Raw genomic sequence first — 16,818 nt, 5'->3', positions numbered from 1 at the left:
CACCCAGGAGGGGGGAGATTCCAGATCCCTTGAATGATCCTGGAGGAAGGAACCAAGTATTTAAAAGCAGATGTGGCTGGAGGATGGGGGTGGCTTGGTACTGAAGTGCTGAGGGAGGTTTCTCGTCCTTGTCCCATACCACTGTCCTGAACTAAAATACTCTCTCCCTCCCCTACATTCATGTTGATCCTACAAAACAAATATAGAGCAAGTGAGGAGATAATTCTTGCTGAATTAATGAAACTTCAAAACTCTGGAAATTGGGGTGGGGGTGTTGGGGGGGAGGCCTTAAAACACATACAGCCTCACCCTAAATGATAAGACAATCTTTATATTGTCTTGCTGGGTTTGTTTTGTGGCACAGTTGTCTTTGTAGTCCTGTCCTACAAAGGCATTTAATTTTTTTTAAATGTACTAACATAATGAGGACTTTGCCAGTGAAGTATATGATCTAACTTTACTCTTGCTGCCTCTCTCTCTCTCTCTCTCTCTCTCTCTCTCTCTCTCTCTCTCTGTCTCTGTTTTCTTTTTCCATCCTGTTTAATTTTTTCCCCTAGGAATGCTAAGCAAGATGTTGATGATGAGTATGGAGTGTCTCAAGCCCTGGCCAGGGGGTTGCAGTCTTACTATGCTGTCGCTCATGCAGTCACTGAAAGAGTGGACAAACAGTCCTCACTCATGGTGAATGGTGTCCTCAAACAGTATCAGGTGAGAAGCAGATCGCAAGGCCCTTGGCTCAGACAATTGTGTGGGGTGTGAATGTTTGAGTCTTGTGCTTTGCACTACTCTGTGGAAAGTGCAGAACAGAAAACAAGCTTGGACAATATTTTCTCTCCATATGCCCAGTAATGTGTGTGCATTTCTTTTTCTCTTCCCATAGATTAAAGGTTTAGAGTGGCTAGTATCTTTGTACAATAATAATTTAAATGGCATCCTGGCAGATGAAATGGGCCTGGGTAAGACAATCCAGACCATTGCTTTAATTACATACCTCATGGAGCACAAACGTATCAATGGACCCTTCCTCATTATAGTACCTCTGTCGTAAGTATCCTCGTTGAATTCATTTGGTGCTTAAGAAAGATGGTCAGGTTCAACAGTTTCTGCATTCAAATCAAATGCCTTTATTATGTTTAAACAGAATGTGCTGGCTAGCTTGCTGTATTTCCAATATGGTTCTCTGTGCTTGATTGATCTGTATAGAAAAACAAACTAATTTAAAAAACAAACAAACCTATAGTCACCACATTGTGACAAACATAATACAATCTTGTAGGGCAACATCAGCAGTGTATAGTGGTATAATAACTGTCACAAGGGGAGCATAAAGATGGGAACAGTTATGTTTAGCAAGATTTGGCTGGTAGAGTGTACTAATATGAAGGCAGTAGGATGGCTTAAGTGAGACATGCCAAACCTTGGTTTGCTCTAGTTTACACACCAAATTGTGATTTGTGTTCCAGACACAAGTGCCAACCACGGTTTGTACTCTGTGTTTTTCTTCACCCATCTCCAGTAGGAGTCCCTTATCACTCTGCCTTACTCTGTTGCTGGCAAAGTGACACTAGATGAGCTGCCTTGCTACTAGAGGTCAGTAATCTGAAGGGGGCAGTGCAACTGAGGCTGTGCTTGCTCAGCAACCCTTTGAGCTGCTGTCCATTATTCTGATCATGCAGCACATTGCTGCTTCCTTTGGCATTTTGCCGAGAAGCGTTCCCTTTTCGTCATCTTTCTCTCCACTCCCTATTATTTTTGCCCTAAAGATGTGTATGAAGCTTCCTCTGTTTGTTAGAAATGTTTCCACCTCCCCTCCCCATTTTCCTGTTTCATTACCTGGAAACTTCTCAGCATCTGGGATGCATAGGAAAGCAGATGCACAAGCAAGAAAGTCTGCAGAGAGATCAGAACTGTGGGTGGACTAAAGCCAGGCTGAAAATATGTTGCATGAACAGCTATAGCAAGAGCAAGTACTTTAGTTTTCCACCTACTCTGTACTCCCATCTCTATGACACAACAGCCTCAGGAGGTGGAGCAACATCCAAAATGGTAGTTTGTCATTTCGGATTTGAGCCAAACCACAATTTGTGGAAACCTTTGCACACCCAGTTCAAGTAATGGTTTCACTTTTTGGTTTGCTAGCTGATTGCGAACCTTGCCTTGTCAATTCAGACACTGAAAGCAATAAGAGTTAAGCTTTGCAAAGTGTGGTTTGGCATGATGCCTGAATAGAGCCTGTGATGACTCATAAAAATTAGGCGGAAAAAGCTGTTAATGGCTACTACCTATGATGGCCAAGAAATACAGAACTGCTGTGTGTCCCCAGAAGTCCTGCATACTTGAGGCTGAGCATAATTAATGTGTTCAGTGGCTTTCTCCTTGAAGCATCTGATCCTGGCTACTGTTTGAGATATGTTACTAGGCCAGTTGAATCCCATTTAATCCTTAGTTCCTATGTAAATGACTTGGTTTAAATCAGGTCATCAAAACAGTTAGGAAAGGAAAGCCCTGTGTGTAAACACTGTACTTGAAATGCCATGAGGAACTTGGACACCAATTCTTCCAAGGCTTTTAATGGTCTGTTCTTATCAGGAACGCAGTCCATGTTTCATATAGTTATTTAATGTAATGTTTGCAAGAGATACTGCAGAAATATTAAATTTGCTTTGCTAATTGAAAAATGACTGCTGGGAAAACAAGTAGGGTGCTGTTGCACTCATGTCCTGCTTGTGGTTTCCTCGTCAACAGCTGGCTGGTCACTGTGTGAACAAAATGCTGGACTAGATGGACCCTTGGTTCTTCCTAAAGAGGGTTGCATGTCAAAATCAGTTTCAGGATTAGTATCTTGATTGACTGTATCTTGATCTGCTCAAATCACCAGCTAATACCTAATAAACTGCCAGTTGTGAAAGCAAGTTTGAACTATGTTTCCGACATGCAATGTTGCAAAAGGCTTACATGCAGTTCTTATTGATTAAGTCACCAATCTGCATATTATAGTTGTGTGATTTAAAGACATTTTGTCTCTTTAAAACTGCTCAGAGGATTTTTTTGCATAATAAGCGACTAATAACACTGTTTCTGTTCTAGAACTCTATCAAATTGGGCATATGAATTTGATAAGTGGGCTCCTTCTGTGGTTAAGGTCTCCTACAAGGCAAGTACTGTGGTTCAGATTCTCATTTCAAATTTTATGAAAACCTTTGTCTAGATGAGATGATGAGTCAGTTAAGAGTCTATGGCAAAAGTGGAAGATCTTCTGATTGGTGTGTGGAAAGCAAGTTGTATTTTCCCACTGGATGTCATTCAGGAACAACTATGATATAAGGGGAGGGATTCGTTTCTTATTGCCTAACCTGCTTTTGCCCATTAATCATAGGCCAGGAGTCTGGCAGGGCTCCTCCCATAAAGCGAGGCTTGTTCTATAATTTTGCTTATTGACTTGAGGGGGGGGGAGAGGGGGAGAGGTCTTCTCCTTAAGAAAATGTCTATTTCTCAACATGGTACAAGCTCCCCAAAGCTCCCTTGCTTGTCCACTTCCTTCTTCCCCTTCCTTCTTCCCAATAATGCACAGTGCCTCCTGTCCTGCCTAGGTGTTGGAGAGGGTACCTCAGTGCTACGTCACTCCTGTTCTTAAGGGTTGTGTGCCTTTATCAGACCTCCCCCATGAGCCCTTTCTTCTCAGTTTCTCTTCCTTTTTTTTTCAAGCTTCTTTCACTTACCTTTCCTGTTTCTTAGTGCAGTCTGCCCCTTCCTTCAGCTCCTTCACCTATGGACTCTGTGACTAGGTTCACACTGGGTTCACATGATTGCAGGGGTAAAAGAAGCCATCATGGCTTCTCTCCCCACCCCTGCGCGTGCTACTCGCGCGCCCATTGTTTACATAATTACCCCCGCTGTTGCGCAGGTTGGCATGTCATCCAAACATGGCATGTGGCATGGCAGGGTTGGTTTTGTACCCACTGAACAACCCACAACGTGCAGTAGGGGCTGTAGAGTGGATACGAAGCCAGCCCCCACTGCGCCATGTGCCGGGTTCAGCTGACACACCAACTCGCACTGCAGTGCGGATAATTATGTAAATAACAGTGGCCAGGGGGAGAAGCCATGATGGCTTCTTTTACCCTCATCATCATGCAAACCTAGCCCTCGTCTTAGTTTCCCTAACCCTTCAACCAGCCCAACAAGCTGTTCCTGTCTCTAGGGCTTCCGTTAACATTTTAATCCCAACTCCACTGACAGTTTTCCCTTCCTTCACTGAAGCTGGACTACAAACAACGTCGTCCCCTATCCATTGGAATGTTTATGAGCCAGCTCAGCCAGTCAATGTCATGGCCATGAGCACAGTGCAATATAGATTAGCAATCCCCAACCTGGTACCCTCCAGTTTCAGACTACAATTCCCAGCTTTCCTGACCATTGGCCATGCTGGTTGGGGCTAATGGGAGTTGAAGTCCAGAACATCTGGATGGAACCAGGTTGGGGAAGGCTGATATAGATTATTTTTCTAAAAGCTTCACTTAGATTTTCTGATTTCTTATTTTTAGGGCTCTCCAGCTGCAAGACGGGCATTTGTACCTCAGCTTCGAAGTGGAAAGTTTAACGTTTTGCTTACAACATATGAATATATCATCAAAGATAAGCACATTCTTGCAAAGGTGAGACTTCCCTGTTCGTAAGCTCCCTTATTTATTATTTTACTTATTTAATAAATTGATATCCCACCTTTTGGGAAAAAAGTTCGTACAAGGCAGCTTACAATATATACATTTCTAACAATATAAAAACCTCATAATTAAAGCTAAAAACACATAATCAGAATAAAATTAAACAGTGACAACCAGCAATGACATTAAAACCGAACTTAGCCCAATAATCAGAGATAACAGAAAACAACAAGCAGCACCACTTCTAACACCTGGGCTTGATTTTATGCTTATTTTTCACAGTTTTAGCAAGAAAGTATTATGGTATCCTATAGGCAATACTGTAGTTAGACAGTTTTCTTGCAAAACTAACACATTAAGTAATATGTATTTATGAATATTAGAAACACAGATAAATAAAGCATTCATTGTATTTATATGACTTCTGAATAATGAAGAGAGTTCTTCTATTTTATCCTTTTAAACACTGGTAGTGAAATTCCACCTCTTATGTAGCCAAGGATGTCTGTCTCCTCTCCCACTTGTTGAACTAAGACAGATTGTGTCAGTTATATCGCCTGCTGTTCTGAACAATTTAAAACTGCAGTCCACTCTGTCTTTGATTAAGGGCAATTAGATACTATTTTCAGGCACTTACCAAGAGTTACTGAGTGTGTGTACGTGTGTATGTCTGTGCAGTGCATGTGTGTGCATATTGATTTATAAAACAAATTAGTTCAGCCAGTGCAAAACGCACACCTAAATAACAGATTTACTCAGCCCACATGCCAGCTGCCTTGTGAATAGTTCATTAATTTCAACTGCAGTTGAGGGGGTGGAAGATGCTCTTTCTGCTCAGCAACTGTAGTCTTTTTTGCATCAGGGTCCCAGGAGATGCTGCAGAAATTGGTTTTTTAATAGGTGCTTATCCACAACTTTATAAACATGATTAAATTCAAGGAGTGACTGCACATACTAAGTATAATACTAGTCTGGAGCGTATAATATGAAATGCTCTAGAAGTAGCATTTATTCGAAGCCTATATGAAGAGTGAGATTTTTTTCCTTCTCATTTCCTATTTCTGACTTAATATGTTATATGGATTCTGCAAATTAGTGACATAGACCTGATTTGCATGTCACACTTGCAATTTCTGGGTTGTTTAACCAGGAATTACAGGGCCGACTGGAGCACTTGAAGCATGTGCTCGTCATTTCCACTTTTGTTTAACAACCCAGGAACGCTCTGTTCCTGGGCTATTTTGTGACATGCGAACCTGGAAACTCTGGGTTGTTTATGGATTAAACAGCCCACAGCTAACCCAACAATTGTCCATGGTTTACTGTTAAGTTAACTCTGGGTTGTTTAACCCATAAATAATCCATAGTTTCCAGGTTTGTACATCCTGGGTTGTTAACTGAAAGTGGAAATGACAAGCATGCAGTTTGCACACTCCACTTGTCCTGCAATTCTTGGGTTAAACAATCCAGGCATAGCTGCCATGACATGCAAACCAGGCTTCTATACACCTTTCACAGGTGCAAATTATGTAAACTGAATTAAATTTATAAAAACCTAGCTACATCTCCTGCTATCGGGAGAAGGTGGCATAGCTCTCAAGAAGAGGAAACCTTCCCCGGGTTGATTGACAATGTGAGCCAGCTGTGCTTGGCTATGGAGGAAGGCCTTTATCTGCTGGGTCAGAAGCAGAAGCACCACTAAAGGGAGTCACCCCTTTCAGGGGGAGCCACTTCAGGGGGACACAAAGGCAAGGACCACCACCTAACATCTTGGCCAATTTGGTTGTTTAGAGACTTTGATGGGGGACTGGTTGCCCTCTTAGGGCCTGATTATGTGTCTGGGAAGGAGGATATGGGGCCAAGTGGGGGGACCTGGGGGAGGGGGCCCAATCAGTATAGTGACAGGTAGAGAGAGAGAAGGTATTGGGAGGAAGACTAACCAGGTAAGGGAAACATGGCCCAGACAGTCAAAAGCTGTGCAATGTTCCAGTCCTCCCCACACCTGCAGGTTTGGTAGTTGCCCCATCAGCCTGTTCTCAGTTTTCCAGATGCTGCATTTAAATGACAGATTCATGCATAATAAGACCTCCCTTATCTATGATTTAATAGCGCATGAGGTGGCCAATCTGGCATGCATAACTGAGACCTGGCTGGGTGAACAGGGAGGAGTTAGTCTCCTTCAGTTGTGCCTACTTGGTTTAGCACCTGGGTAGACTTGAGGGCCCGGGATGGGAAGGTTTCCGTGGTCTGTAAGAATTCTACCTCTCTCTCCAGGCTCCCTGTCCATCCAACTACTAGTCTGGAGTGTTTGTGTCTTGTGTTGGGCCAGCGGGACAGATTGGGGATTCTGCTGGTGTACTGCCCACCCTGCTATCCAGCAGTCTTCCTACCTGAGCTGACAGAGGTGGTCTCCGGTGCGCTGTTGCAATCCTCCAGATGGTTGGTTCTGGGGGATGTCAACATTCACACTGAGGGCACCTTATCTGGGGCAGCTCAGGATTTCATGGCCTCCATGACAACCATGGGACTGTCCCAACGAGTCATTGGCCCAATATATGTATCAGGGCACACTCTAAATTTGCTTTTTTCCACCGTTCATGAGGATGGTGATCTGAAAGTGGAGGACTTTGAATCAATCCCTTTCTCATGGTCAGATCACCTCCTGTTGAGGCTTTTCCCTTCTGCAAGATGGTCTGCCACTGGAGGCTAATGGATCCAGGGGGCTCTGGGGGGTTTTCTGGCTGATATGGCTGGCGTTCCTATTGAAACCCTGGTCAATCTGTGGAATGCAGAGTTGACATAATTGCTCCTGAATACCCTCTCTGCAGTAGAGCTTGTACGGCTCCATGGTATACCCCAGAGCTGAGAGCAATGAAACAAAATAGGAGACAGCTTGAGTGCAGATGGAAAAAAAACTCCTACTGGCTGCAGCTGAACACTGGTGCGTTCTTTTGGTCATGCATATTCAGGGGCAGTGAGGGTGGCAAAGAAACATCTTGCTGCCTCTTTGAATCCTCTATGTGCTGCTCAGTGGAGCTTTTCAGGCTAGTCCAGGGCTATTACATGCTGGCCCTAAAGACTCTGTGGATCCATCTGAAGCTTACTGTTATACACTTGCTAGGCACTTCCAAGATAAAAATCTCTTGCATCTGCCAGACTCCAGTATTACAGCAGGTGAATCAGGTGAGGTATCCAGAACACAGCCTTCTCCACTTTTCTTGGGTGAGTTTCAGCTGGTACAGCTGGAGGACATTGACAAAGTTCATGGAACCACTTCCATACTGGATCCTTGCCCCTCTTATCTTATAAAAATCAGCAGGGAGGGAACAACCAGCTGGATCAGGGAGGTGATTAATGTCTCTTTGTGAGAGGGACTGGTCACGAGCCTCCTGAAAGAAGTGGCAGAGACACCACTCGTGAAGAAATCCTCTTGAGTGGGTGGTGGCCTACCAACCACAGACACTCTTAGATGAGATCAATGATCTGGATCCATTTTATTCAGGGTTCAGGCCAGGGTTTGGCACAGAAACGGCCTTGGTTGCCCTGTATGATGACCTATGTCTTAACCTGGCGCCAACACTCATCTTTTTGGCACCAGCTTAAGACTGTACTCTACTCCCAGGCATTTAGCAGCATATGATGGGGTATTTATGTCAGCTGTCTTTAGCAGGTCCAGTATCTTATTGACATGGTTTTAAGGCACAGTCCTATGCAATTTTAGACAGAAAAAAGGCATAGAACTCCCAGCATGCCCCAGTCCCATGGCTGGCTGAGGCATGCTGGGAGTTGTAGGCCTTTTTTCTGTCTAAACATGCATAGGATTGTGCCCTTAACTTGTTTTAAATGTTGTGTGTTAAAAATATACTATGTTTTTATTATCTTGTATATGTGGTTTGTAAGTTTTTTGAACCGCCCAGAGAGGTTTATCCATCGGGCAGCATAGAAAATAAATAAATAAATAATCAATCAATCAATCAATCTGAACTATGCCTTACTGTGAGACCCTCTGTTGAAGACTTAATAATGGGGGAGGGGGGAAGCTGTGTATTCCCTGGCAAGTGGGATTCATGTAGACTCTAATGCACATGCTGTCTGGCATCATCAGATTCGTTGGAAGTATATGATTGTTGATGAAGGTCACCGGATGAAAAATCACCACTGCAAGCTAACCCAGGTCCTGAACACACACTACGTTGCTCCACGTCGCCTGCTGCTGACAGGGACTCCACTACAGAATAAGCTACCAGAACTCTGGGCTCTGCTCAACTTCCTCCTTCCAACTATCTTCAAGAGCTGTAGCACATTTGAACAGTGGTTCAATGCACCATTTGCCATGACAGGAGAAAAGGTAGGTACAGGAAGAAGCGTCTAAGTCAGTGTATTTCAGCCAGTGTTCCGTAGAACGCTTTGGTTCCACAACCATCCCCCATGAATTCCAGCCAGCCAGCTGATGAGTTCAGTACCTCAGGTGCTTCACTTTCCCCTCTTGCACAGGTCAGTCACCCCCACTTATTACCAGTTTTCACTTTAGGTGGGAGGTTGGGGTCAGGGAGGAAGGGGTTGGAATTCCTCAAGATATAGCATGTTACAGGGGTTCCTCAATCAAAAAAGGGTTGAAAACCACTGACCTAGCCAGTTTGATATAGGAGATTCTTGTGATTCTGTATGGCTCCACATAGTTTTATTGTTCTGAATTGATCAGGTGGCGCAGCATTCCCAATATCTTTCACATTCTTTTAGTTTTGGTTACATTAATGAGTGGTTTGTCTGCCCAGCAAGGTGGTGTTCTGGATAGGGTCACCCTCTCCTGAGGCAGGGGTATAGAACTCCACACCTGGGAACAAAATTAGCCTTCCTGGTGTCCCAATCCGGTCCTCCACGGTTCCCAAGTTGGCTATGTCCTCATTCTCTGGCCTCACACTCTCTCCCCGACCACTGATCATTTGGTGATTTCTGACTTTTGTACAGTTTCCCCCCATCGTAAAAGGTTGAAATGCCTCTCCTAAGGCTTAGTTACTGGGAGGAAGAGCTTCCAGCTAAAATATGATGGCATTTTTGGCCCTACGCCTTTGCCTTTGGCCCTGCCTGCCACTGAAATGTGGCCGAGAGCTTCACTGAAATGGAATTTGGCCCTTGGGCTGAAAGCGGTTCAACACCCCTGCCCTAAAGGATCACCAGTGTTCTTGGATCCAGTATTATTACTGGAGGCATAAATGGCCTCTATAGCTTCAAAGTTCCTCTTATCAGTTTAGGCTGATACACCAACTGTGACCCTTTCTTGGCAGAGACAGCCTTGCTACAGTTATCCATGCTCTGCTAACCTCCCAGTTGGATTACTGCAATGTGTTGTATGTGGGCTTCCTTTGAAAATGGCCTGAAAACTTCACTTAGTCCAAAATAGGGCAGCAAGATTGCTAACTGGAACGAGATGATAAGATTATATTATGCCAGTACTCTGTCATCTGCGCTGGCTGCTGGTTTGTTTCTGGTCCAAATTCAAAGTGCTGGTATTACCTTTGAAACCCTAAACATCTTAGTGCCTCCTCCCATATATATCTACCTGGACATACATCTCATACCCCCACTAGTGGCAAAATATTAAAAGAAAACCTTGCAAGCACCAGCTAAGTTACCCTGTTTCCAACCATATACTTGCATACTATTTTGGGGGGAAAGTAAGTGTGAAATCTTTTAGGGTATGTGTGTTCAAAACTCAGAATATAACATGCTTATGGTTTTCAGATGAATATTGGAGGGTTGATCTAACTTACCCTGTTGTAATCTCAATCAGTGCTTGTGCATTAAAGCTAAGCTTACAAATTGATACATTGGGGCCAAATTAGGCAGACCTGGCTCTAGGAAGCCAGGTTGCTCCCAAACAGCAGTGGAAGTGCATGGTTGGCAGGAGGGAGGGTGCAAAGCTTAACCCTTCCTTTACCTGCTACTTTTCCCTCAAGATAGACACACACACATGTGCACGTATTTCTGAAACAGCGAAAACATGTCTAGAACCCCAGCTGGCAGAAGGGAGTTGCATGGAGAAAACATCAGGCAAAGTAAGGGTTAAACCACATTACTTTTGCCCAACTAACCCATTTCTGCTGCTAAAGTGCTGCTGCCTTCCCCAGCCATTTTGTGGGTTTTTTGCAACCTGGGTCTGCTGCCAAATTCTAGTTTTGCCCTTGAAATTTCTCTTTCTTTCTCTCTCTCTCTCTCTCTCTCTCTCTCTCTGTGAATTTAATTGGTTGAATTGCTACAGTGGGCATGTTTTGGGGCGGGGGGGACTACAGATGAATCTATGAAATAAAACTATCTGTAATGTTATTATTTGGGTATATAGTTAATAATATAATGGCTTGTTTTTGTTTTGTGTGTTTAAAGTGCTCATAGGTTTTCCTAATATTGTTAGGGGAAAATATTTTAGTAACTGTTGTTTCCTTAAATCTCTGTGTGGTTAAAAATAGGTGGATTTGAATGAAGAAGAAACTATTCTAATTATCCGTCGTTTGCACAAAGTGTTGCGTCCCTTCCTGCTAAGAAGGTTAAAGAAGGAAGTAGAAGCACAGCTACCTGAAAAGGTAACACACATGAGGCAGACAGTATACCTGCTCTTACTAGAATCTTTCTTGCTGGAGGAAAATAGTGTCTTGTCTATAAGCTATCCATTTGGAATTTGATAATTACCAGTTCATTTCTTTTGAAGAGGCTACTGGCGACTCTGTTTATCAAGGAAAGCCTGTAGAGGCTCCGGATATGATGTCTGTGGAGGGGCCATGATTCGGGGGTAGAGCGCATGCTTCGCATGCAGAAGATCCCAGACTGAACACCTCATGACTCAAGATGGTTCTTGGGTAGCTGAGCTGGGAAAGACCTAGACCTGGAAACTTGGAGAGCGACTGCCAGTCAGTGTTGGCAGTAATGGGCTAGATGGACCGACGGTCTGACTCCGTATAAGGCAGCACATTTTGTGTATTCACGGAGAGCATAATATCATGGAAGAAGGCTAAGGCACTGCTAATAAAGTCTTCTTTCATTACTTCATGTGATGTACTTTTGACTTCTCTAGCAAGAGTTTGTGACTTCTCTGCTGACTTGTTTCTATAGAGCTGAGGGTTTTGAGACCCCATCTCCAAAACAGATGCTGGGATCTGTTACAAAATTTGACTTCACGGAAATATGTACTCTCTTGTTTTTCTAATTTGTTTCTGGCTTTCGTAGTCACAGAGAAAAAGTCTGGTCCCTCATTGTCAGAACAAACAAACATTGTCTTTCTCTTTCTCTCTCTCTCTCTCTGATGCTTTTCTGTGTGTACCCGCAGGAGGTGGAAATAGAGCCCTTCCCCAACTTTCTTGGATGGCCTCTTCTGATCTGCATCTAGACTAGTGATCAGGGATGTAGAGATCACTCAAGAGTCTGATATTCATACTAAATAACAGCTCCCTGATGTCATAATGACCGTTGATCCACCTAGGGCATGTCTGGAGTCTGCTACCATGAACTACAGTGGTTGCTTCTTCCCTTCCAGAAGTAAATTGGGCATGTCCTGGCAATGCAACGTTTTCCTTATGCTTGTGCTAACAGCTCGGAGTTTCACCCAGGGGGAATCCCCTTAGGTAACCACAACAGGTCCAATTGACCATATACATCAAAGGGACCTGGTTTAAGGCAAATTTGTTCACAGAGGAAGCCCAAAATAGTCTTGTTTGGCAGAAGTTGGACTACTCACCTTCATGTCAACATCACCATATCCTCAGAAGAATAGCCAGCGTCACCACTAATGCCTGTATCCCTTGGAGGATACAGGTCAGATTTGGCTTTCCAATTCTGACAGTTTTGTTGGAGATATATCAACATGGAAGTCAACTCTCAGTGGATCAGAAGAGTTATTAGTCAGGAAGTTCTGTGCTCTTCAGTGACCTCTTTGTAGATCTAGTTAAACAACTGGAAGGTACTTTTTTTTTAAGTTCAAGCTGAAGGGGCTTACACATTAGCAAAATGACTGGCCTGGCTGTTTCTCACCATCTCTGCTCTCTGTCAGAAGTCCTCCTGATATTTGGTTTGCCCACAGAAATTACCAAGCCAACAGGAAAATATTATTCCGACAGCTGATCAGCCACCATAGTCCACCATGTATCTGGCTCGCTACCTAAAAATTGGGTGTGCAACTGTTAATATACAGGAGTTATCCGTCAAAGATTGCAAAGACTATATTGGCAACCTGCAGAGAAAATAATCTGAATATATGACGCTACTGAAAGTGCATCTCAACAGTGGTGGTACTCAAAATTTCCCAAATCCTCCCCACAAGAGTGTGTGTTCTCTCTCTCTCTCTACACACACATACACACGTTAATATCTAAAATATATTTGTTCTAGCTTTTTAAAATATATAAGTATGCAAACAGTTGCCAAATAAATCACTTAAGAAAGCAACCTAGTTAAGTGATTCCAGTGGGGGGTGGGGAGCCAATTTCAAGACTATTTGAAATTGCGGGTCAGGCGCATTTTAATTGTGTAATGCAGGGGTGGAGGACCTGTGGGCCATGGGCCAGATGTGGCCCACAGGGCTTCCTTATCTAATCCGTGGCCACCTAACTTCTCCTCCTCCTCCTCCTCCTCACCCCACCCCCTTGAGCAGCAATTGGACTATTGTTTTTAAGTTTCCACTAATGCCAGTGCAAACTTCCTTTTAAGATTAATTGCTGCATGTGGGGAGGATGGTGCAGCTGGGGAGGGAAGGGCTAATCCTCCCCTTCCTGCACACCGCAATCCCCCCATGCAACAATTGGGCTTGAAAAAAACCTCTCATTGGCTTCAGTAGAAGACACTTTTCAAAGCTAATAGCTGCATGAGGGATGAGAGTTAGCATGCATGTGGATGTGGGTGAGAGTGTCTGTATGGGGTGGCCTCAGCCACTGCTGGCCTGCAGCCCCCAGAAGGTTAACTATGAGGGAATGTAGCCCTCAGAGCGGAGAAGGGTCGCAAAAAATCATTTGAAGAATTTCTCATACAAATAGCAGGCCGTTCTGCTTGTGTTGGAAGCTGAAATAAAATGAAAACTGTGATGATGTAGGAAGCTGCCTTATACTGAGCCAGACCATTGGTCCATCTAGCATCTAGAGCAGCTCTCCCGGGTTTCAAGCAGGGGTCTTTTCCCTCCCCTGTTGGGTGATGATGAAAACGTAACCTGGGACATTCTGCATACAAAGCGTGTGCTCTACTACTAAGCTGCAGCCTCTTGCTAAACATATCTTGAAGATGCTGCTCTAAGATTACTACAGGTCTGAAGACTGTGAAAGCAATGGAATTCCCAAATTCAGGGAGTCTAGGTTATTTGGATGCTGCATGCATTGTGAAAGCACTTCATGAGTTTCATGAGTTAACATATCTTTTCTCTACTTGAAACAGGTAGAATATGTGATTAAGTGTGATATGTCTGCATTACAAAGGGTACTCTATAGACATATGCAAGCCAAGGGTGTGCTGCTTACAGATGGATCAGAGAAGGACAAAAAGGTTTGGAGTTTTTCTCTAATGTGCAAAATGTTTTATAGTTTTTATGTAGATATTGTTGCCATCACTTATGCTTATGGGGAGAGGGGAAATAAACAGTATTACTATAAGATGGTTGCTTTTGCAGGATACTTATGTAGGTGCAGGTGGGTCTCATGAAGAGCCATATCATACAAGTTAGGCCTTTCTCATGGCTCTCACAAAAAGGCTGTGCAGTGAGAAAATGGCCAGGTGGTCCTTGGAAGGGAAACAGCATGAGAACAGAGGAATTATAGGTGTGACAGGAGATTTTAAGCATCTGATTTGTGGTTGTCCTTATAGATAGCCAGAAAGGGGTATAGGCAAAGATGGTCAGTTTGGGGTTTTGAGGACAATGACCTTCAGATTGTTGATGAAGACCCATCAGCATACTTCATGCAAGGCATTAAATCATTAGTCCTGATCATAATTGTATACTAGACTGTAATGTTTAAATTACTTATTATCCCCAAAATGTCACGCTATGTTACTAATTTTTTGAGATACTCCATCAAGACACTTTAAAACTGCTGTTGCTTTATTGATGCTACAATGCAACACAGTTGCGTGAAGAATTTTGTGAAGACATGAAAGTTTCCACACCCTCCCCAAATTCTTTTCCTACTTATGTTTATTTGGTGAAAGCTACTGTACAACAGCAAGAACAAAACAAAACCCTGGGAAATAAAGCTTAAGAAAGTCATTGTGGGCTGTCTGGTTCCCTTTTCAAGGTCTCGGCCATGATCTCTTGACTATCCTGCTTTTTTGCTCTAGGGTTTGATCCCTAGACATAAAATAACTGTCATGTTGGGAAACATGGTGATGTAATATATCTTTAATAGTTTATCCCCTTCAATGTTTTGCACACACTGATATCCTCAGCTGTAGTTTGCTTCTGCAGAAAGTTTTGGTTAGTAAGTCTTATTCTTGCAGGGCAAAGGTGGTACGAAGACACTCATGAACACTATCATGCAGCTGAGGAAGATTTGCAACCATCCGTACATGTTTCAGCACATAGAGGTAAAGAACTGGAAGCGTTTGCGGTGAAAACATTTTCAGCTTCCTTTATGACCAGTGAGGGTAACCAGGAGTAAAGATGAAATGCCAGAAGTATCAGTGCCTGGATTAATTGCTCTGCAAAGCAGTTTGGGCATGTGGGGCTTTGTGGATGTTAGTTAACCCACAATTTCTCAAACTTTTTGAATGTGTCCCCCCGCAACTTACTCCACCTTCTGGGGGCCCCTCAAGCCTATATGTCTGTTGGGCAGCTGCATGGAGATTCTCACAGGCAGCTGTGTGTATCTTGCTGCTGCTGCTCCCCATTGGAAGCTGTGACTTTGGGTAAATGGATATTAAGGATTATTTTGGCAGGAGTGCTATCCTTTCTCCAGTCCCACCTGGCAACTGAACCTTGAAAGTTGCAGCTCCTTCTCCAAGCTGATGCTTGTAGAGTTTTGCTCAGGGGTGGGAAGGATCCCCAGCCACCTCTTGACTTTTAGCAGTTGGATATTTCCTGAGTCCCACAACTTGTGATACACACAGGCACCCTGGAAGCGACCCACAATTTGAGAACCTGAAGGTTACATATTTGGGTGTTTAATGTGGTGGTTGTATGTTGTATGGTACTTAAGATAAGAGTTAGCCTATATGATGATGGAATCTTGCAGTACTAGAATCCATGAGCATTTGAAAATTTGCACCCATTAAATCCATTGGTATTTGCTTGTTTTGTGCTTCTACATATATTCACATCCTTGTCCCATAGAAAAAGATATTAAGCCAACCAAAATGTCTATTTGTTTAGATCACCTTAGCCACATTAATTTAAAAATGGTAAAAAGAGCTATTTCATTAGCTGCCATGTTAATTCTGTGTAGCGCAGTCCCTCCAGGCAAACAACAGTCAAGAGTTCTGGCAATTGCCTTTTAGAGAAAACGGTCTCTGCAATTGTGTTTGGCATGCTTTCGTCATCCTTATACTGGCTTTTGTACATTTTGTTGCAGGAATCATTTTCTGAGCACTTAGGCTTCACTGGAGGCATTGTGCAAGGGTAAGTTGGCCATTCTAAAGTGTTTAGAGAGTGTGGTGTGTTTTCTCATCTGGAGGCTCAATAGACTGAGCCAGTCTGAAGAGTTTTCTTGTGTAACCTCTGAACACCAAATGCTGAGAAGGCGAGAGCTGTTGCTTTCATGACCTGTTTATAAATTTCCAGAAGCATTTGGCTGCCTGCTTTTGGGAATACAATGTTGGATCTTTGATCTAATCCAGCAGAGCAGTTTGAATGTCTGGGACTATTTCTCTATGCTCGAGCAATGGTTTCCAAATGTTGTTCTGTGAGGCCCTGGGCTTCCTTAGAAGTTTATCAGGGATCCTTCAATTAGAAGATCAGTAATGATGGACAAGCTTCCCTGGAAGACAAATTGTCCACCCATGCCAACCTTTCCCTGCAATGTACTGCCTTAGGGGAATGTTGGTTATGTACTAGGGTCACACCCTCCTTAGACCTGATAGACCAGGCTTGTAAATTCTAGAACAAGGGTAGGCAGAAAGTAGATCTCCAGATGTTTTGAATTATTGGCCATGCTGACTGAAAGTCGAAGTACAAAACATGGGAAGATCTAAC

At 43.4% G+C, this 16,818-nt stretch overlaps 1 protein-coding gene across 1 annotated transcript in view; it reads left to right on the top strand.

Moving 5' to 3' along the window:
* Positions 1-16,818, top strand: part of SMARCA4 (SWI/SNF related BAF chromatin remodeling complex subunit ATPase 4) — a 91,648-nt gene that overhangs the window by 48,375 nt on the left and 26,455 nt on the right. Inside the window, exons 16-24 of the mRNA XM_084835713.1 lie at positions 558-708; positions 881-1,044; positions 3,088-3,154; positions 4,545-4,655; positions 8,770-9,012; positions 11,129-11,242; positions 14,073-14,180; positions 15,129-15,215; positions 16,199-16,245. Coding sequence (XP_084691839.1) covers positions 558-708; positions 881-1,044; positions 3,088-3,154; positions 4,545-4,655; positions 8,770-9,012; positions 11,129-11,242; positions 14,073-14,180; positions 15,129-15,215; positions 16,199-16,245 — 1,092 coding nt within the window. The remainder of the gene's footprint in view (positions 1-557; positions 709-880; positions 1,045-3,087; positions 3,155-4,544; positions 4,656-8,769; positions 9,013-11,128; positions 11,243-14,072; positions 14,181-15,128; positions 15,216-16,198; positions 16,246-16,818) is intronic.

This window comes from Heloderma suspectum, chromosome 2 (assembly GCF_057233095.1).
Source record: "Heloderma suspectum isolate Gila_16-S chromosome 2, 16-S_ref, whole genome shotgun sequence".
Lineage (NCBI taxonomy): Eukaryota > Metazoa > Chordata > Lepidosauria > Squamata > Helodermatidae > Heloderma > Heloderma suspectum.
This window is presented reverse-complemented; position numbering and strand designations above follow the sequence as displayed.